The sequence below is a fragment of the Pleurodeles waltl genome, chromosome 6, assembly GCF_031143425.1.
Source record: "Pleurodeles waltl isolate 20211129_DDA chromosome 6, aPleWal1.hap1.20221129, whole genome shotgun sequence".
Lineage (NCBI taxonomy): Eukaryota > Metazoa > Chordata > Amphibia > Caudata > Salamandridae > Pleurodeles > Pleurodeles waltl.
The window spans coordinates 1,538,680,677-1,538,702,377 of NC_090445.1; the positions used below are offsets into that span (position 1 = coordinate 1,538,680,677).

The following is a 21,701-nucleotide window of genomic DNA, read 5'->3' on the forward strand; positions in this document are numbered from 1 at the left end:
TGACGCAGCAATCGTTAAATCAGAACGAAGATAGTACACAAATTAATTTTGGCAGAAGCAAGAAAGATCCAGTCACAGTAAGCATCAGGCAGTAAATATGTTCATGTGTAGTAGTCCTTTGCGGCAGAAATCAGCTTGGACTATTGAGAAAAGGTTAGCACAGATAAGAGCAACATCATTAAATGGGGCTATTCTTCCTTGAGAAAGTTAATTGTAAAATGGCAAGTCTGGAAGGCAGAACTGAGAAAAAAGGATGGATTCTGATGATGTCTTTACGCATATTTAAAATAAAAACTATGAAAATACATCTGTATCTCAAATAAATCAAATGTAAAAAAAAAAGGCCTTTGCCACGAAAAGGTTCACAAGCATATAGTAGAATGTTCATTACTGTAAATTGCCACAGCACTCCCTCCGTGACACCAATTATATCACGTGCATGGACACTAGACTCACCTGAGGGCGGCAGCATGATAGGTGTCGACATAATCCGAGATGAAGAGCTCTCGGTTCCTGATGACAGGGTCTGTTATCACAAGCTCACGGCCAGAATCTGAGAAACAGGAGAGCAATAATTAGGGCTGCTGAATTCTGCACATGCTTAAATTGTCTGTGTAAATAATGGGCAAATCCTATTACTGCACATGTGCACTGCTGGCTACCCGGTTTTTGAAGAATGTACACATCACTTGTTTGAATGCGAAGTGAATACAATTTATCAAGTAAGAGGAAGAAATATTCTACAACTCCATGCTGCTGTAAGCAGAGTAGCACATTCCGAGTAGTTAGTCTTCATATGCTACATTTACATAAGCGCAGTTATCTTTATTTAAACCAGTGGCCATTTTAAATTAATATGGATGCGAAAAAACTATCAAGTTTCAAAGCACACGGACAAATGTTACAATTGCTTGCCTATGCATCCATAAAACTGTTACATTGTACACAGCACTTGCGTACATGGCAGCAAATAACTTCAGCATGCAATGTGACATTTAAGAGTATGACAGCTTTTTAACAGGAAACCTACCATTCTCATTATGTCGGTCTTGAACCAGATGCTGGTACACAGAGTCGGGGACTTCTGACTGACGGTAGTACCATTTCACATTCATTAAAAGATGGTCCCGTTTGCTCTGAAAGACAAGAAAGAAATCAAGTGAAAACTGTGTTCCAACACTCAAAGAATTTAAAGATGAACAACAAGCAAAGGTCTCACAAGAATCACACCATAGTGTATACAGGATCTGAAAACAGAGAGCACAATGGATTTATTCAAGTGAAAAACCGAAATGCATAGCTCTGGGTGCACATAGCGCATTACAAAGTTGTGGAAGCTCACCTGGTATAGAGTGGTGTGAGTGATTACGTGAAGACTGTTTCAAACAGTCAAAGTAATAAATCAGACAACATTCAGGAGCTCTTGCCAGTGTTTGTCTCCCAATAGGAACACAAATAAAATGCCTACCGAGTCTAAGAAACAGACTACACTAGTGCAACTAAAGTAGAAAACCAAAAACTTTGAAATAAATGTCCAGAATTGAAACCACTGTAAAGACACATAGAAAGAGTTTTGGTGGCTATGTCTTAAGTGCCGCACATCCGTTATGTTACCAACATGAAGGGGTCTCTATAGTTGACCAGATGCACGTAATACTGGTGCTCACATGGTTAATACACCCTACAAGCCAAGGTTGTAATAATAAGTCCTAGAAAAAATCCTAGGAACAGAACAATAGAAATAATTTTACCAAAGCACTCAAAACAGCGCATGCTAAAGTAGTGCAAATAAAGTCCATGAATACACAGTGTAGATGGCGTGTTCAAAAATCCATTTAAAATGGTGCATGCTATTGACTGACAGTAGCGTACTGAAAGGAGGTGTAGAGTCTTCCAACAAGGTCCGATAGATAGTCGCATTTGTAGGTATCGTAAATCTTTGAGCCCAACGCGCCTGCGGTATGTAAATAACCACCGTACATCCAATGTATTTTCAACAGGAGAGCAGTGATAAGCCCTTTGTCAAGCGTTCTCCCTGTCCGGTGAAAGTGTAACGACCTTGTCCATCTATAGAACTTAACATTTTAGGTTTATTACAGAACGAGTTTAGCACAGTTTTATCTCCTTTTTACATACATCGTGATACCAGCCTTGGAAAAGTCAATTTGACAAAACATGTGCCAGCTGCCTCTGATCCTCTCCAGTTTATGTAACAGGCAGCTTGCATTTCCATAACTGTATGGATTTTGTGAAAACTACACCAGGAAATGGATTTTGGAAAATGCCATGTATATAGTATAATCATGGACCTTAATTGCACTACTTGAGTATACACGGTTTTCATTGCTACGGTAAAATGAATGCTACTCTAAAGACACAGAAGGAATAGTTTCTTACCTGTAACTCCAATTCTCTCGTAGGGGAATCTCCATTGAAGTCATAAGCACTGAATAGTCCCGCCCGCGTTTGGGGACCCTGCCGCACTTTTTCACAATATATCTTGAGTACAGATGTTCGCCTTTCTTCAGGAAGGCCTGCAGAGTCACGTAAGCAAGAAAAATATTATGCAGTGTATAGGAATAGGCTACAGTGGTCACCTTCTTCAATGTGTAGTTAAAAAAGGGACCATATAAATTCATGATGATTTATAAAACTGCATTTATCTCTTTGACAAATGCTTTTTTAACAGAGTATAGAAATGACAGAGAGCAGGACAGTGTAGTCCCATAGGCTGTCAAAATTAGGGCTGTGCTTTTAGAGACCCAGGGGCCATCAGTATCTCCTCATGCTCAGTAGATGACCGTTGCTTCAGTTCTTTCTGGGGCCATATGTGATTGATAGATAGGTCCCATTGCTCCCTCTGTCCAGTCCACCGGGGAGGAGGGTTGCTTATGACTTCAATGGAGATTCCCATACGAGAGGACTGGAGTTACAGGTAAACTAGTCAGAAGCACTAAATATAATAGCAAGCCATCTCCACTAAGAGCGGTGAAAAAGACAGAAGAAGGGAACATCTAGTCATAGATTTCTGAGGTAGGCCTGAACTACTTGAGCATTCGCCCTAGCATCAGAGCCCACGCAGAAATACTTGGTGAAAGTGTGAACAGACATCCATGTGGCTGCTTTGCAAATATCCACAATGGGGATATTCCTCATTAAAGCAGCAATAGCTGCTTTACTCTTAGTGGAGTGTGCTTTAGGTCTGGCCGAGAGTGTCTTGTTAGTTTTCTAATAGCATAATAGCATAACAGGATGCAAGACACAATCCATCTTGAAATGGACTGTTTGGATGAGGCTAACCCCGCAAAGACCAGGCCATAATTAATATATAATTGGTCTGAACTACAGATGTCTTGTGTTGTAACAAAATAAAACATTAAAGCCCTCTTTACACCTAGAAAATGAAGTGTTCTCTCGGCTGGAGTAGAGGGACTCTGAAAGAATGTGGGTAGTGAAATAGTTTGGTTAACATGGAAATCATAAAATAAACTTAGGTAGGAATGTTAATGGAGTCCTCATGGCCACTTTGTTAAGAGTGGAATACTGTGTATGGTTCATGAGAACTTAATGCTTGGATCTCACTAACCCTGCGAGCTGATGTTAATGCTACAAGGAAAGCAGTTTTCCGAGAGAGATGCTGCAGGGATGCCTTATGAATGGGCTAGAACAGGTCTTGCATAAGTTGCAAAAGAACCACATTGAGCTCCCAAAGGGGTGAAGGACGCCTAACTGGAGGGAAATCCTTCTAAAAGAAAAAAAAAATCCCTGATTACAGGGAGTTTGAAAGAAGAGGTTTGTGAAGGAAATTTGCTGTGGGCAGTAAGAGCCGCCAAATTAACTTTTATTGAAGAGAATTGCAAGCCAGATTTTGCCAGATGTAATACGCATGGAGGAATGACATCTTCTTGGCAAGTTGTAGGTTCCACGTTCTTGGAGGAACACCAGATGCAAAATCTCTTCCACTTTACCACTTTAAGGCATATGCTGACCAGGTGGATGGCTGCTTAGCCTCCTTGAGGATCTCCATGCAGTCTTGTGGCATGTTCAAATATCTATACTGGACTACTTCAGGAGCTATGCCACCAAATTCAAGGAGGAGAGGAGAGGGTCGGGTGTACCATCTGGCCTCCGAATTTCGTTAGCAGGTCTGGTCTACATGGCAGCTTGAGACGTGGATGCTCCGAAGGGGAAGTAGGTCTGTAAACCAGCATTTACGTGGCCACTCCAGAGCTAGGAGGATCATTCTGGTTCTGAAGTGGGACAGCTTGAGGAGATTGATGTGATAGGTCATCTCTCTGAGACCACATGCCTTCAATCTGGAGGTGATCCATATGAGCTCCCCATCCCTGTAGTGATGCATTCATCACTATAGTGTGAGAGGGACCTGTTGGTGGAACAGCATCCATTGCAGGAGATTGGCAGGAGAGCACCATCATTTCAAGGACTGCTTGGCGTGAAAGGACAGCTTGGTCTTGTCCTCCCAGTTGCCCGTTAGTTCGTCCCACTGGTCCTCCCAGCATTCTTGGAGAGGCTGCATGTGGAGTCAAGCGTTTGGAGTAAGGAAAATGCAGGAGGCCATCAAACCAAGGAAAGAGGACACTGCCATCACTGTTGGATGAAATATCTTCACAAGAGAGTGACACTTCTGACGGATCGATAGAAGTCTCTCCTGAAGGACACACTTACCTGCATGGTGTCGATGGAGGCTCCCAAGTAATGCAAAGTCTGAACCAGAGTGGGAATGGACTTGTTCTGGTTTACATGAAGCACCGGTCATTGAAGGAGATCACAGGTCCAGTTGAAAGGATGCTGGGCTTCTTGACAAGCTGACACTTGTATCAATCCGTCTAGTAATGGGTAGACAAAAATTCAGTGCTTTCTGAGATGGGTTGCTACAACTGCCATGCACTTCGAGAATTTCTAGGTGCTTACTTTGGCCAAATAGAAGTACTGTATACTGGTAATGGTCCCACGACGAACATTGAAAAAGCTTTCTGGAGTTTGGAAAATGAAAGTATGCATCTTGAAAGTCGATGAAGCAGAGCCAATATCCCTGATGTAGTTGGGGGTAGATTTGATGTAATGCCAGCATCCGGAACTTTACCTGTTGAATCCATTTGTTGGCCACCTGGAGGTCGAGTATGGGTTTGAACTCATTCTTGTCTTTCTTTTTCACCAGAAAGTACTTTATGTAAACACGAGTACTTTGTTGTCGTTGAAGGCACGTTTCCACCGCTTTCTTCTGTAAGAAGATGTTGACCTACAAGCATAGAAAAGGGAGTTGAAAATTGACAGTTTCAGAGGTATAGACGAAGGTGGGCTGTTGAACCTAGGACAAAATCCGTTTTGCACTACACACAAGATGCTTGGGTTCTGAATAATTTGTTTCCACTCTGCAATATAACCTGAAATGCTTACCCCTACCAAAGTGGGTAACAGAAGAGGGGGGAAAAGAGGAGTCAAGGTGCTGAAGCAGCTGAATCTTTGGCCCCTTGAGCAGGCTGTTCTGCGAATCTTCCCCTAACCTGTTTTCGCGGATATTGCTGATAAGCTTGGTGTGGTTGTGACTCCTGGAAACCTTGAGATCACTGAGGGGTTTGAACCCCGAGTGCAAAAACGACCTTGGAAGGGTCTTAATCCACTGCCTTCAGGGTCTAAATCCTACTTCATGCAGGCCATCTTATCGTCAGCATGGGTTCCAAAGAGAGTGGAACCTAAAAACAGGAGGTGGGAGGATTCTCTGCTGCTACTCCGGTTAGAGGGATGTAAATCAGAGGCAAAAATACCTCCACAAAGCAACTCTGTTGCAATATTCATGTGCTGCTAATGAGGAATAGTCTGCTGCTGCATTAATGACTTGATTTAAGACCATCAACCCTTCATTAACGATCTCCATGAAGAGTTACCATTTGTCTCTGGGAAGATGTCCTCTGAATTGCTGCAGGATTCCCATAGTACCCCGTCATATCTGCTGAGAAGGCCAGTTCTACTGGCAGCTTTCATGGTGATGGCTGCTGTACTGCAGACTTTGCAACCTACAGTCAAGGTTTCTGCTCTCCATGTCAGAAGGCACAGATGAAGTATGAGTAGTAGCATGGTGCTTTTTGGCTGCTGCTACTACTACCACCAAATCTGGAGAAGGATTAGTACAGAGGAAGACCGGGCCTTGCTCTGAAGGGCGATATGTTTTAGTCTAGCTACAGCCGCTGTAACTACGGATGGAGGCAGAAAAAGAGCCATAGTAGCTCTAGGAGACCAGTTACCAGTGGCAAAGGCGGTCTTGATGTTGATCGCTGTTTAAGTGTCTCAAAAATTACAGACGATGTTGGGGTAGGAACAGATATCTGAATACAGAGCTTTGCTACTCCCATTACCAGAAAGTCCTGGAAATGGTACTATCATCCACTGGAGAAACACGAGGAGGTGGTGAATCCGACAGTGTCAATGAGTATCATCCTGCAGATCTAGAGGAGGTATAAGTGGAATGGTGATGAGAGCTTGTGTAAGACCTCATCCTTGAGCGAGACTTCCACTAATGATGACAATAGTGCAATTGTGAGTGTCTGGAGCTGTGATGATGAGAACAATGGCGCCTCTTGGGCTGTGATATGGACCTAGATATAGGAGCGTCCACTGGATGCGGAACTGGGGCTAGTGGAAGTAGCGCTGTAGGTGGAGGAGTCAGTGGTGGAGGAGGTGGTGAGAATAGTGGAATGACAATAGGTGAAGGGGGGGGGGATACTCTTGAATACTCAAAGTCGGGAGATGAATAAACTTGTTTCCTCTTCTTTCTTGCCTTCAGTTGTGTGCTTGACGTTGACAAGCTCCTTGACATCGACCTCCTTTGTCATCTCAATGTCAATCTGCTCTTTGTGAGAGACCTTCGATGGTGGCTCAACATCAACCCGCCCCTTGGAGTGGATCTTCAACAGCGCCTTGACATGGACATACTCCTGGATAGCAACCTTCCTCGTCGTGTCGATATCGAGCCACTTCTAGCTGATGCCGATACACTTCAACGTCGACCTGGGTCTGTTCATCAGCAGTGTTTCGGTCTTTGACATCGACCCACCTTGAGCCTTGATGATGATGATCTTTGTCACTTCCTTGACGTTGACCCAGCTGTTGACAGTAAACCTATACTCAACGTTTATCTTCTTGACCGGGACCAATATTTTAGCGCTGTCATCTTCTTTCTGGATGTCTGAGAGACAACAAACAGAGCCGTGATAGAGAACTAACCCTCTTGTCACACTGAGGTCCCACCTTCAGATTGTGCTTGTTGTCTTCACCGCTCCTTTGTGCGAAGGAGGCAGATTTTCTCCCTGTCTCAGGATGCCCCTGGAAAAGGTCTCTGCAGTGGTGGCAATACTCAGGAACATGACTTGATGAAGGAAGATAATTAAGACTTCATGGGAGGTCCGTTCTGGCTTTCTTTTCCCCACTAGTCCGGCATCTGTCAAACAAAGATGACAATCTGTTTGGCTAAATACTTCACTTTTTTATCAGAAGAATGAAGAAAAGGTTAGAGAAGAATAAAGAAAAGGTTAAGGAGGAATGACAATCGTGGAATGAAACAGTTGTCAACAAAATCTATGTGAATTTCATCAGAAAAAAGCCCATAAAAGCCCGAGCTCGAGTCTCCAGAATCCTGTCAGTTGCTTCAGTTCTTTTTTCCTGCTCCTACTGTCAGCTGCTGCGCATGATGGGATACTGGGGGTCCCTTATTTCTTAAAGAGACAACCTCTATTTTTAAATGACAGCCTTTGGGGCTACACAGTCCTCCACTCCATATCAATACTCTATTAAAAAAGGATTTGTGAAAGAGACTTATGCTGTTTTATTAGAACATTATAAATGTATTTTCAGTTCTCCTGGACCCCCCCCCCCTTTTTTTTTTTTAACTAAAAGACGAAGAATTGGGTCACTGCTGACTATTCCTATACATTGCATAATATTTTTCTTAAGTGACTCTGCAGGCCTTGCAGAAGAAAGGCAAACATGTACACAAGAGGATATAATGTGAAAAAGTGCTGCATGTTTCCCACACGTGGGTGGACCACTTATTGCTTAGGACTTCAATGGAGATCTCCTAAAAGAGAACTGTGCCTGAGCTGACAATTGATGGAGTTGGAGACTGATTTGTTTTTACATCAAGGTCATAAAGGACACCAGGGAAGTTTTTTTTTTTTTTTTTTTTATTCAGTCCTGTGAACTGCAGCACAGACACTCTTTACAGGTTGCTTCCTTTTCCCTCGCAAATGTTTCCGAATCCCCCATCACAGCATTCTACCTGGTACATTACCCTTCTGATTGTCATTAAGAAAAGAATTCCCTAAAGGGCAACACTACATGTCTTCTCCCCAGTAAAAATGAAAATACCAACTATGAAACAAACTTATAAAACTAAAAAACTTAAATTAACATTAATTAAGATACATAATCCTAGAAATAAGTTGGACATTTAAAATTGTGTCCTGATTTGCTTCTATGGATGAGGTCATTGTAGGAATCTACCCTATTACTGTTTTCATCACAATGCCATCATCACTCCAAACATGTCTTATTTTCTAAATCTTCACACAACTAAGAAAAATGACTGTTCATTTCATCCACATGCTCTTCCACTCTAACTCTTCTTCAAGTTTTACACCTTGCAATTCTACCTGCATGCCAAATCTTACCATAATTTAATTTCACTGAGTTTAGAAACATTCAAAACGTCTAAAGGGTTAGAAAATACACTCACATTTTTCAACTTTTTTTGTGGTCCTCATACACCCCTAATGAGTAAAAGATCTCACTTACTTATAAATCCATGACGCCAAGAAGGGGGGGGGATAGGGGGGGGTCTCTGTATCAGACCACTCGAGAGGTCAATTACCCTAGCCTTTAATCATCGGACAAGACTTACATTTATGAAGATACCTATTAAGCAGTGTTGTCCTGTACAGCAGTGACCTATAAACGTGACCATACCTCCATCTTCCCGTCCCTATTCGCATCCTTAGTTGTTACCTCCCTCCTAGAATCCCCCTTAAGTGCCCCAAACCAGTCCGTATATGACGGAGGGGAAGAGGAAGTCCACTTACAACATATTTCCCGCCTAGCCAAAATTATGGCAAAACAAATTACTCTCTTCTTCAACCTACTCTTCACCTTCGTTCGGGACACTAAAAATCACTAAAGGGAGACTTGGCAAAATCAGTTGTTGCACAACCTTCGTAATAAGCTTACAAACTTTTACCCAAAAGCTTTGTACCAATGGGCAATCCCAAAACATTTGGATGTCTGATGCTCTCAATAAACCACATTTTGCACAGTTGACTGGGTCTCCTCCTCTCATCTTTGATAGCTTCGCTGGTGTACAAAAGACCCTATGCAAGGTAAAAAGGTGGTTCCTCAATAGTGATGCTAACTTAACTTCTTTATATACATTTTTCAACCTTACCACAATTTTTAACCTGAACAAATTCATCTTTTTGTAAAGGAACAATTTTGGTATGTGACTTTCCATCAAAATGTTTCTATACCCTCTTTATGCCCATTCAATATTTTGTCTGACAATTTCAGCTAACCACTTGACCTGTTTATATTAATTCATCAAAATCTTGAGTATCATTGGAGAAGGGAACCCTTGCTCTCATAATAGTAAAAGGGCTAAAACTAGCGAGTGTAGGTGTTGCACAATACATCCAAATCATCCCTTTCAATTCCCATTTCCTTTTCTTACTTTTGCAGAGTACCTTTATTAATCACACTTTAAACCTTTATTCTTCCTCATTACCTTCAGGATGACAAACAGATGTGTATTTGTGTTCTACTCCATCATGCAACAAAAATGTTTCAACTTCTTGAGCTTTAAATTGTGCTCCAAAAAAAAAGTTTATCATCTTCTTAGGTAAACCTTCCTTCAAGCATTATCCGGAAATTTCACAACACAACTAGCAATTTCCACAACAATCTCCTCCGGCCTCTTGAAAAAATAGCTCCTGCCTATCAAATTGTAACTTTTCTCTCCACCCATACCGACTGTCGAGGACACCCATGCAATCATTACTGGAACTTGGGGACCCCAGTGAACCATCATTGGAATTAGGGCACCCGCACTGAGTCATTACTGAAAGGTGGGGATCCCGACCTGAGCATTATCGATTATTTGAAAGGAAAAACAATACCCAAAACGCAGCATCGATCAAACAAATACACAAATGATTAAATAATGTATTTAATTCAGTAACAAATATTTTAAACACATTAAATTCTGATGGGAAGGTTGGAGAACTTCTAAAATAAACTGAGGTCCACTCATTGTCCATACTATATTCTGATTGATGCACTACTCCTGTAAATTAATCGGAGGATGGTCATTTTTACCTTCTAACTTCCGATGCTTTCACATTTAACAAACGTATTAAATTTTCAGCTGCACATTTTGCTTCTGAGTTATATACACTTAGTTATAATTATACACTTTAATAATCTGTTATTATTTAATTTTCTCAGCAGCAGACTCCCGGAGGAGGCTCCGAGGACCACCAGGGGTCCCTAGTGTTAAATAAAAAACACTGTGGTACATGTGTACTCTGCCACAGGGAGGTTTTTAATCTCCACTGGCTGAGGAAGGCCTAGTATTGAGTTATCTTTGAATCTCTTTTTCTGAGAGTTAGCAGAACTTCACACCATTAACCTTTCTATCGCATAATGAACTGCAAGTTGTGTAGCTATTTTGAGCTTTGGAACACATACCTTAACATGAAGTTTGGCTGTTTGAATAAATATTCCCTGTACATTTTGCTTACTCTGAATAAATAAATAAACATCTACTAGTAAGATCGACACATCAATGCCCATTTCGGAGCGCATACGCGCGTTGAAATTATAGAATCACACGTGATTTACAAAAGTAACCCAAAAAAAATATTATTTTTACTTTTCTGAATTACAGATTGTGATTTACATTTTCTAATTAGATCTTCCCCCAAATTTCTTAGAAATTGTGCCCCTGAACATGTTCATTTTTACTTATGTGTTTGTGATGGCAGCAGAGACCGATCATTTTCGAAGACAAGCACTTTCGCAAGTGCAACATGAGGTGGCAGTATTGAATCAAATACTCCTTTGGATGCATGCAGTTAGGTAGATACAGATTTGACATCAAAAATAAATCCAACGTGGAGTGGGACTGCTTAAGGGGAGGGTGAAGTGATGCATGCACCGGCTTATTTTAGAGGGGGAGGGATAACAGCTCCACACAAAAATAAAGAACTTCGCCTAAAATAACTCCCAAGGAGTCCTATCATATGCAGGTAATTAAATGTACACTACCTTTTCAAAAATACATCCGCTTTTGAAAGTTAGTCTAGCACATCAGTGGTCCTTGCCTGGCAGGTAAAGAACGAGTGAGTAGCTTTCTGACAAGAGGCCAATAGGTTAAACACAAACAGAATCCCTGTAATTTGAGAGTCCCGGGATTGGTTCGAGGACGACTGTCTTCCTTCGATGGCATACGAAACGAGCCAATTTCGAGCAGTTCATAGTATAAAACGTATTTAAAATTACTGACTAAAGTACATGACTCCGCGATCTATCGACTCCTCAAACAAAAAATAGCACATAGAGGTGTTACAGGTCCCAGAACCCTTCAAGGAAATACAACCAGCATACAAATAAAACTAAACCTCATGCACCTCATATCTGCATACCCCAACACTAACATGACAAAGCATTAGGAGACGCCCCCCCCCCCCCCCAAAACATGAGCTACCAGCATTTTAAAAGTCGTCAAACAAATCAAATACTTTGCAAACTCATAATAATTTACAAACCACCAGTGGTGAAGCGTTTTTATCAGGGCAAGTGGGGTAATGCTGGGTGTTAGGAATTTTGTGGACCACTACAGATTCCAGAAGCTTCTATCACAGAAATGTAAGGAAAATGTGTGACTTCCAGGAAAGTTTGAGGTCTGGAAGGGATTCGGAGTAAAACAACTTGGCAAGAGCCACACAAGTTACCTTAACCATGGATTCCCCATGTGTCTAGTTTTTTTTTAATGTGCAGGTTTGCTAGGTTTCCCTAGGTAGCCTCTGGGTTAGGGCCCAAAACTCAACGGTTACCTACTTTGCAAAAAATAGGTGAGTATTGGATTGAAAAATGTGATGTATCCATGTTATGTTCTGGGCCATTCTTATCCCAGGCACTAGGCCTACCCACACAAGAGAGGTGCCATTTTTTAATGGAAGATTTAGGGGATTGCAGTGTGAAGGAAGTTTGTGGCTCCCCACAGATTCCAGAACTTTCCACCACAGAAATGCAAAGAAAATGTGCTTTTGTATTAATCAAAGTTTGAGGTTTGCAAGGGATCATCAGTAAAACAACCTGGTTAGAGTCATGCAAGTCACTCCAATCTGGATTCCCCTAGGTGTCTACTTTTAAAAAATGTACAGGCTTGCTAGGTTTGCCTAGGTGCCTGTTGAGCAAGGACCCAAAATCCACAGCTACCCACTTTGCAAATGTGTCAGTTCTGAGTGGAAAAATGTGATGTACCCATGTTGCGTTTTGGGTCGTTTCCTGTTGCAGGCACTAGGTCTACCTACACAAGTGAGGTATCATTTTGGTCAGAAGACATGTGGGGGCATAGAATAATAGGATACTGTTTATTACTAATTGGATTTCACTGCATTTGGGCTTTCCAAATGTCAGTATGTAAGAAAGAAGAGATTTTGAAAAATACCCTCCAAATCAGGGGTTCCCAACCCTTTGACTTCTGTGGACCCTCACTTTTTCATTATCGGAATCCAGGGACCCCGCCACCCCCCACTGAGTCATTACCGAAAGCTCAGGACCTAATCTGTTAATATTATTTAATTTTCTACGCAGTAGCAGACCCCCAGGGGCCCCTGGACCACAGGTTGGGACCCACTGCTCTAAATTATATGTTGGCATAGGTACCCACAAATTCAGAGATCTGCAAACTAACCACTGCTTCTAGAATATATTGAGTGCCCATTTTGAGAAATACATTGGTTACACCTTGATACCTATTTTTCACACTACGTATTTGACCACCATAAGAATTGGTCTATACTTGGTACCATGAAAGGCTATTGTACAGTACAGCTCTGTTGTTGGTCCTGAGTACCTTAGGTTCTTGCAAAACCTACAAACCTTATATTCCCACACAACAAAAAGGGTCTAGCGAACATAATGGTATATGGCTTTTGTAAATCTGTCATCATGACAAATGTTGCAGCTCAAAACAATGTAACAAACAGCTGTTTTTGCCTACTCGTTTTCAATAGTTCTTCATTTTAACAGTTAGTTTCTTTGGGAACACCTTGAGGGATCTACACATGTATGATCCCTTGCTGAAATATATGTCTTTCCTTGATCACCCATGAGTTTCCCACTGGTTTACACCACAAATAGGAAGTACACAAAGCACACAAAAAAGAAAAATGGGCTACCACTTTGATGTAAATGCCAAAACTATGGTAAAAAAATAAGTTTTTTGATTCAGCTTTGCATGTTACTGAAAGCTGGGAAGATGGTGGCTTTAGCAGAGCAAATCATTTGGTGATGCAGTTTTTATGAAAAAATAGACACTTATCTAGAGCACTTTCTGCTATATTTTCCCAACATTCACAAACAAACTATAGTTTGGCCATTTTCCAAGTCCCCTCTAGGGGAATCCATACACCCTGGGTACTTTTCAAGTCCCCAGGATGTTGGAAAATACAGGATGCAAATTTGTCATGGATCCCTTATATGGACAAAAAGTTATACGGGCATAATCAAGAACTACCCCCAAAAAGGGCTCAGCACTAGGGTTGGGGAAAGGCATGGCAGCTAAGAGGTTAAAGGGTGAAAAATATTTCTTAAGATTAATCTTAAACTGGCCTGACAACTCAATAAAAGAGATAGGTGTCTTGTCAACAAGTATGTACAAAAGGCAATAGACCTTGCCCAGCCTGTCTGGCATCAATAGGGCATAGCTGAACGTAACTTTTACATCAGAAATCCACCCTTTAAAACTAGTATCTCATTAAAACGTTTTTGTTTACTTTGTCTTTACCAGCAACAGCAGATGCACTACGGAACACTTTCTATATCAGCTCAGACTGAACAAAGAAATGCTTTACACACTTTTCAAACAGAGCTGGCGAAAGAATGATACAGTACAGCATGGACCTACACAGGCTTTCAAGTCCAAAGTCAGAAGCCTTGTAATAACAGGCCATCCTTTAATGTGGATTATATGCCAAAACTCAATGTTTTACACAACATTTCTGCCTCATATAACTCAATGCCTCGTCCATTAAAAGGGATCATCTGAGAACACCAATTTTGAAGGGACTTTATTTTTTCTTAGCTGATCGGTATTTTTGTTAACTGCACATTGTCAAGTAACATAATTTTCACACTCTCAACCCTCAGAGGAAGAAATCTTTCATCTTTGATTATAAGGCTACCTGGTATCAGGCATGAGAATAGAACAGAAAACAGCAGCTAAGGCCTCCAGTGTAAAAGGTGGTCTCTCAGACTACAGAAGCTTCAGCGCTACCATCGGTATTAAAAAGAAAATACATTTTATTAAACACTGGAGGAACAGTCATTGCCTCAGCCACCCATTTGTCCCAAAAGCACATCAACTATATTCACAAATAGCTTTGGATTGTCTCAGACTGCGTCCTCACACATAGATCACTTTTCTCAAGGTGGGATAAACGCAAACGGTGCAGATAAAATCAAGAGACAGTCAGACTCAGGTCAGTGTCAATTTCAGGAAATTCACCCTTGAATGCCTGCATAATGAGTGCTCTTGTTTATAAGCAACATCATAGGGCTATAAAAAAAGATAGCTGTAACCTATACAAATCATTATAAAAAATAAGTGCAGGTTTGAAAAGGGTTTGGTGTGAAACGTCATTCCCGTCCCTCTAATAAACCCATCTAGGTACTCCCTTCCTGTGCCTCTAATTAGCCTATCTAGGTACCTCCTCAGTATAAGACCCTTATTTGAAACTGGGAGAGATTAAAAACAAGTTCAATACACACAGCTTGGTTCTGTTTTATATGGAGTAGTAAGCGGAAATTCTGGATTCAGAGGAAATCATACGCCAGCTCCTTCACACCAGTTACCAGCACTACAATGAAGAAAAGCTCTCATATCGTTCCTTTCTCCAAGGTTATATCTTACACTGCACATGTAGTCACCGGTGGCTAGCAGATTCTCATAACTTTGCCCTATTCGATGTATGGGAATGACGAGGAGAGGAGAGTAATGTAGCCTCCACCAGACGTACAGAAAATTCAAGGAAAGACTTTCATAGCTAAGTACTTTAGCTACAGAATCAGTTATGACGAGGTACTCGAGAAAGGTGTATATACCAAGTGGAAGATCGTCTTCGAACAGCAAAATCTTCTGGCACTGGCTAACTGAGCCACAAGTAAGAGGAGACATTCGGATCGGTTAAGGATTTAGCAGCAGTTACTGGCGACAATTACCCGAGAATGACCTCGCAGATAAGTATCACATTTGAAGTCTAGAGTGTCTGCAAATAACAATGGGAATGAAGAACATGTAACCAGCTCCCAAATTCAAAAAAGACATAGAGAGGGGGAGAGAGAGGAAGAGACGAAAGCATGGACACACGGAGGTAGACAGAGAGGTAAGGAGGAGGAATTTAGGGATGTTACAAGAAAGACGTGGAGGTGGAAGAGGGAGTCAAGCGAAGTATAATTAGGGCAAGGAACTGATGGAGGTAATTTACATAGCATATCCCTATAAGCCTTTTGTCCCTGCTGCTCACAAGGGTATACGATGGGGCTACCTGGATCACTTGCTAATTATATTGTAGGATTAGATTCTGACAGTTTCGTAATAACAAAACAAGCACAAAAATATTAAAGAGTGAGTCAGCTACTACCATTTGGAACAAATAGTTAGACCCAGAAAAGCAAAACACACTCACAAAGTAAAGGTAGAATCTTAAAGTCCATGAAGCTATCCGGTCTGCATAGACTAATGGTACATGAGCCTTAAGGTCTGATGCCAGACATGATGCATGTCTTTCTGAAGCGAACAATGGTCTTTCTAGTCAGTGTGCATGGATTTATAGATTGCAATCCTAGCAATGTAACAGAACTCTAAAACAACAAAAAAGTGGAGGCGAGGATACAAAGCTGTAACGAAAAAGGGGTGCGAGGGAGTTCTAGAAGGCTTCAGAGAGAAGGCAGCCTGTCGTCAATAAGATAATGGGGTGACATGACGCTGTGTAAAGGGAATGGTCTTCTATTGCCAGGGGAAGAGGACGATAGGGGTGCTTGTTGAATCTAGTCACCTAGAGTCTCTAGGTTTCAAATCTTTTGATGTTGCTTTACCGCGAGCTATCGGAGCCGTCAGAGATTTTAGAATCCTTTCTGTGGAAAGCCTTATAAATGAATGATGCAGCATGGCTTGAAGGTAATGCAGACTGACAAGGAGAAGCCTATAGTAGCGCTAGGACAGCAGGTGTGATCCTATCATACATCAGGAGACAGACAGCTACATTATGGAGGATGATTTTTACAGCAAGTTAGGTAGGATTGAAGTATTCTTGTCAGCAGCACACCGCTTCCATCAAAGCGCAAAAGGACCAGAACTTTTACGGGAGTTTTGAAGTTTACTTTCAAAAGCAGACATTCTCTCTGCTATGCAATTTTTGTCTTCTTCACACCATGAGTCTTGAAGCTAAAGGGTGGTTATTGTACCATATTATTTCTATACTGCTTCCTACGCCTGAGAAGGCCAAGAAGATCTCAGATTATCAGCAGTTCCTGGGCAACGTCTCACAGGTTTGATGTTTCAAGGATGTTGGATGGGGTACTTCCTATTCAGGTGATGTTTCTTGAAAGGTGTAAGGTTCAAAGATATGCTCCAAACATGGTGAAGTGAGCAATGCAGACCACATCCTTAAGATGTTGCGGCGAGTGGGAGTTTGCTCAGCCAAGCATATCAATTTATGAATTCTGTATTCATCATAGTCTGCATCTAATGTTTACAATGATGGTACGAGTCATGTTTTTAATGCTTTCCTGTATTGTGTTAATGTCCAAATTCCCTATTAAAGCAGGTATTGGATTTCAGAATTTGGCTGTTTAGACTGAAAATAAGTTTCACCAGGTAAACTCTTTCATTAGAGGCACAGTCAATAATGAGGAAAGCATTGTGCACAGATATCTTGTTTGGCGATAGGTCTAGAATACTTTGTTTTAAGGAATAAAGTTCCAGAGACTGCTGGGTGAGCTATGCACTTTTGTTTAAAGATACTCTCTTTCTGGCTACTGTAAACCAATAAAGGAAAACAAGACCAAGTGATGTGTGCATGAGCAGGTTGAACTACAGTCTAATGGAAGCAATTTGAATTATTTATAGCTTCCGCAATATTAACACCGCTGCTCAAAGCTTGAGTCCACTGCAGTAGTACAGTTAGGAAAGAATGTATGTGTCTGGTATGTGTATAGCACAAATTTAGCAAAGAGGTGGCATAATGGTGTACAAGGTCAAAAGGAAGCATACAGTCAATATGTATTAGGAGCGGTAACTGGTTTGAGGACCTGTAGTGCGTGTGTCAGTCAATGGCCGACACACAAACTCCCTCCCTACACGTATGTCAGTCATTGGCTCAGTCCCCATTTTTTTATTATTATTTACCTGGGGGAGACACTGAATCGCTTCCACATCTCTCCACACACCACCCTCCACCCATAATGGAGGGCAGTACTCTATGAGATGCACTGACATCAGTTTTCCTCAACGGAGCTGAGGAAGGAGCAGGTAAGCCAGCCCTCCACTCTGCTGGGGGAAAGAAGGCCCAAAAAGACCTCCCCACGTTTCAGGGAGGCCTTGTCTGAAAAGGGAGAGTTTCCCCTTTCAAACAACGCCTTCCTGAAATGATGTCTTTGCTGTGGATCACGGTGCAGCAATCCACAGCAAGGAAACCCCACTAGGCATCAGGGGTATGCAGTGGGGAGTTGTCCCTTGTTCCGTCAGCCGGCCTCAAGCCCGGAGACATACATTTTTTAAATTAAAAAGTGTTCACCCCCCCCCCCCCCCGGTTTTGGAGGGGGGGCTATTGAGAGCACCAGTAGCACGTTAGACCAATCCATAGAGCATGCACGGGCCGCGGTAAGTTCAGACAGAGTGCTATCTTGGCAGGCCCCCAAATTCTGCCTTTCACTGGCCAAGCTGGACATAAAGTCAATAGGACTAACTTTTTGTCAATTGACTATCACTTTTTGGATTTTGATTTCCTTCCCCAACTTGTGCAGCAAACAAGTTTGCGTGCCGAACAATTTCTGAGGGAGCATGGAGGTACTCTAAGGCCACGTTCTAGGGCACAACAGTTGACTCCCACTTTGCTTGAGAAGTTGAAGACACTTTGGGGCCTTATGCTAAGAATGGGGTTAGTGCAAAAAAAAAAAAAAAAGACTACTTTGGAGTCCTACTGCGGTCTTCTCACATGGTTTGGGTAACCCCCATTTTAGCACGGTACCTGAGCAGAGTTTGTTCCTGACCACGACAGGGTGTTCAAAATTTAGTCTGTCGAAGAACACTCGACTGAGCAAGGGGTGCAGGTCCTGCCATTGCTAATGTTAACATGGGGGGGTTGGGTGAGGTTGGTGTACACATACGTACTTGTAAATCTGTGTGTATATATGCACACATTTACAAGATTCACAACCTTATAATGCGCACACACACACACACCTAATTTAACAAGGCTACTCAAAAAACAGGACAGGTTAGATAAAGAAGTATGGCTAAAGACTTTAGTCCTACTTTGTCTGACCTGTTCCGGGTTTTGCTTCTCAAAGTCTGGTCACCCTTGTTGCATGGATTTAGAAACCCATTATACACGAGCATCGCGTTACGAGGGGACAGTCGGGTCTGAATCCAACGTGGCCACGCAGCCCCCACCCAAAGATATCCCACAGAGCACTCTAGCCAAAATCATACTGCTTTGGCAATGTGCCAATATTACAGGTGTATGAATATTTGTTTATTCAATGTTTCTTCCTCGACATTTTTAACACAAATGATAGCAGGTCATAAAAAGTGCTAAAAGTTCAATCTCAGAGTGAACATGAACGTGTGAGGGCAACCGTGGCCTGTATTCAGATGCAGTCAATCCCTTGCACCCCACTGCAATTCGTGATGTTCTGCGTTCAGACAGCGAGGCCAGGCAAATGCACCCAGGAATGACGGCAAAAAAGTTCAGGATAGAAACTGAAGTGAGACAAAGCGAAGCCAGTGTAAGTCAATACTGTCAAAAGTAAATAGCAAATGTGCCACCTGGATGGTCCAGATGAGCCTATGGCAGACAGAAGTTTGGACTTGCTAGGAGAAATGGTGGGGACACGGTACACAGCGACATATACACAGAGGCAGGGCGAGTAAAACCTCACCAGTGACAACCCGTGCAAAGATTCATAAGCCATGGCACCACCGGTCACACACCCAACACATTAAATGTTAACAAGCAGTGCATTCCCGACAGGAAGACAGGTTAAGACTGTATTATAGCCTGCAGTTACAGTAACTTCTAGTTTACTGCTTTGCTAGAAATAGATTCCAAGCATTACCATGAAGCAGCGCTTGAATGAATGTATGAAAGTGCTGCGACTGCTATCACAATGCACAACAAGGATGTCTCTGACCAGGGCATGACAGACACCCAGGTGCCTACATAGTCGCCTGACAAACTAACCAGATGGCCCGTAGATGGTCTGTAATCCGTACCTCTCTGAGAGACACATCGGGGCTGTAAACTGTATCTGTGTGGCACACACCCAGGCTCTGAACTGTCTGTGAGGACACAGATGGTGGGGAAGGTTCCCCAGCCTGCATTATAACACGGCCTCACGGGCACAGTGTGCTATGATCTTGAGCGCATTCCTACTCAAGCTCGGCTAATACAGACTGATGGTCAATAAATCCGCTCGTCACAGTCACAACATCCACAACAAAAGATGCCCCAAGATGTGCTAGAATGTACCGAAATGGTGGAGCCCTTTCACAAACATGACTATCAGCTCTGGGAAAAGACAGCTTACTTCCAAATACCAAAAACACCTCCATAGGCGGTGCTGCTATAGCAGGCGTAAGGATAATCCATTGCGTTCTGTGCTTCATGGCCAAAGGACAATTCACTCAGTAGTAGCACAGACTGCTGTAGCATTTTTATGTGTGTTGTCACTAGGTACATTGATGGTGAACATGCTAAATGTATTCATTCTGGATGCTTCACGGCCCTGAAGCATGCCTTTTAATGGTCAACACCTGTTTTGTAATTTGTCCAGTGTCCTGCAAACCCTCCTAGTTATTTTTTCATTCTTGCACGGATCAAGTATTTAGTTGCAGATACGTGAATAGCCAGGCATTCAGGTGGTAAGGGTAGGATGTCTGGTGGATGCACTCGTAGAGCTTTGCTTCTAGTGCCTTAGTACGAGAGGCATTGTGGAGAGTGACTTGCAAGTAGGGCTAATAGCCAGACAGTAGCATGTTGCTGCCTGGGTCATTTAGAGAAGTCCCTGGAGATTGATATAGTGACCTTCAGGTGATCTTGGGAGGCTGAATTTATATGTTACTATAGCCTGTCCAATTTCTTCCCAGCATATTCTGTCGGGACAGTGACTCACCTACCAAATGAACACTAGAAAAGATAGATCACCCGAAAGCCAAACTCCACATGAACCAAACCCAGGAGTTGACACTGAAATATGTGTTGTTTTAAGACAACATTTAGGGTATTATCAGCAGTAATAGTAAGCTCCCCCTGATCCTATAAACCTCTGAAATGGTCGGATGCATTTTCCAACTCCATGAAAATAAGGTGAAGTTTCTGAACTTCATTTGACTGCAAGTCACTCACAGAAAGGTCACCACTATACCCTTCATACGCATATCTGAACACCCATTCCCTTAAGCAGCAAGGGCTGTATTCCAAAATGAAGCAATGATCTCACCAGAGAACCATTAGGAGGCAGGGCCAAGTTAAACAAGCAGCCCGGAGACATACATGTCTCCGGGCTGCTTGTAGCAGTAGCAAAGCCAACATGTTTCACCTTAGGGACCCATTGGCTTTGTCAATACCGTTTAACCATGCTTTGACGTGGCAAAAGAAAGGAATAAAAAGGAGAAGCAATGCAGCCCATACCAGCCCCATCATTTATTAAGTAAGCAAATGCGAGATGACTTATGTGCGTTTTATCACACAAACACAAAAATAAAGCGCATGCTTTTTCTTTATCGATTAGAGAAGACCTTTACATTAAAAAAAAATAAAGTACCACGAAAACCCATTTCTATTTATGGCGGGGTAGCTGTCCAAAAGAAAAAGTATTAGGGGGAAAAAAGGATTGCAGGAGGTGGAAAGGGGTAAGTAGGAGAGAAAGAACAACAGTAAAAATAGTCATGAAGTCAAGGGAAAAAAACTGCTGAGAGATGAAGGAACACTGAGGGTGCAGGGGGGGAGAAACAGAAGGGAACAACACAGACGGTGGGGGAGAAGCATACGAGGGAGAAAGGTAGAAGATCAAACTAATTACCTTCAGGAACGCCCTATTTGGTAGAGACTATCTAGCCACAGATTCCTTAGTTTAGAAAAAAAACAGGAGTCAGACTGGATCTGGAAAATTATCGAGCAGTACCACTGTGC

At 42.2% G+C, this 21,701-nt stretch overlaps 1 protein-coding gene across 16 annotated transcripts in view; it reads right to left on the bottom strand.

Annotated features, from left to right (window-relative positions):
• The window catches only part of RERE (arginine-glutamic acid dipeptide repeats), a 798,532-nt gene that overhangs the window by 458,944 nt on the left and 317,887 nt on the right, over nucleotides 1-21,701 (bottom strand). For all 16 annotated transcript variants that reach the window (XM_069241143.1, XM_069241141.1, XM_069241137.1 and 13 more), the window contains 2 exons: nucleotides 1,031-1,136; nucleotides 457-553 (listed from right to left, as the gene is read on the bottom strand). In XM_069241143.1, coding sequence (XP_069097244.1) covers nucleotides 457-553; nucleotides 1,031-1,136 — 203 coding nt within the window. The remainder of the gene's footprint in view (nucleotides 1-456; nucleotides 554-1,030; nucleotides 1,137-21,701) is intronic.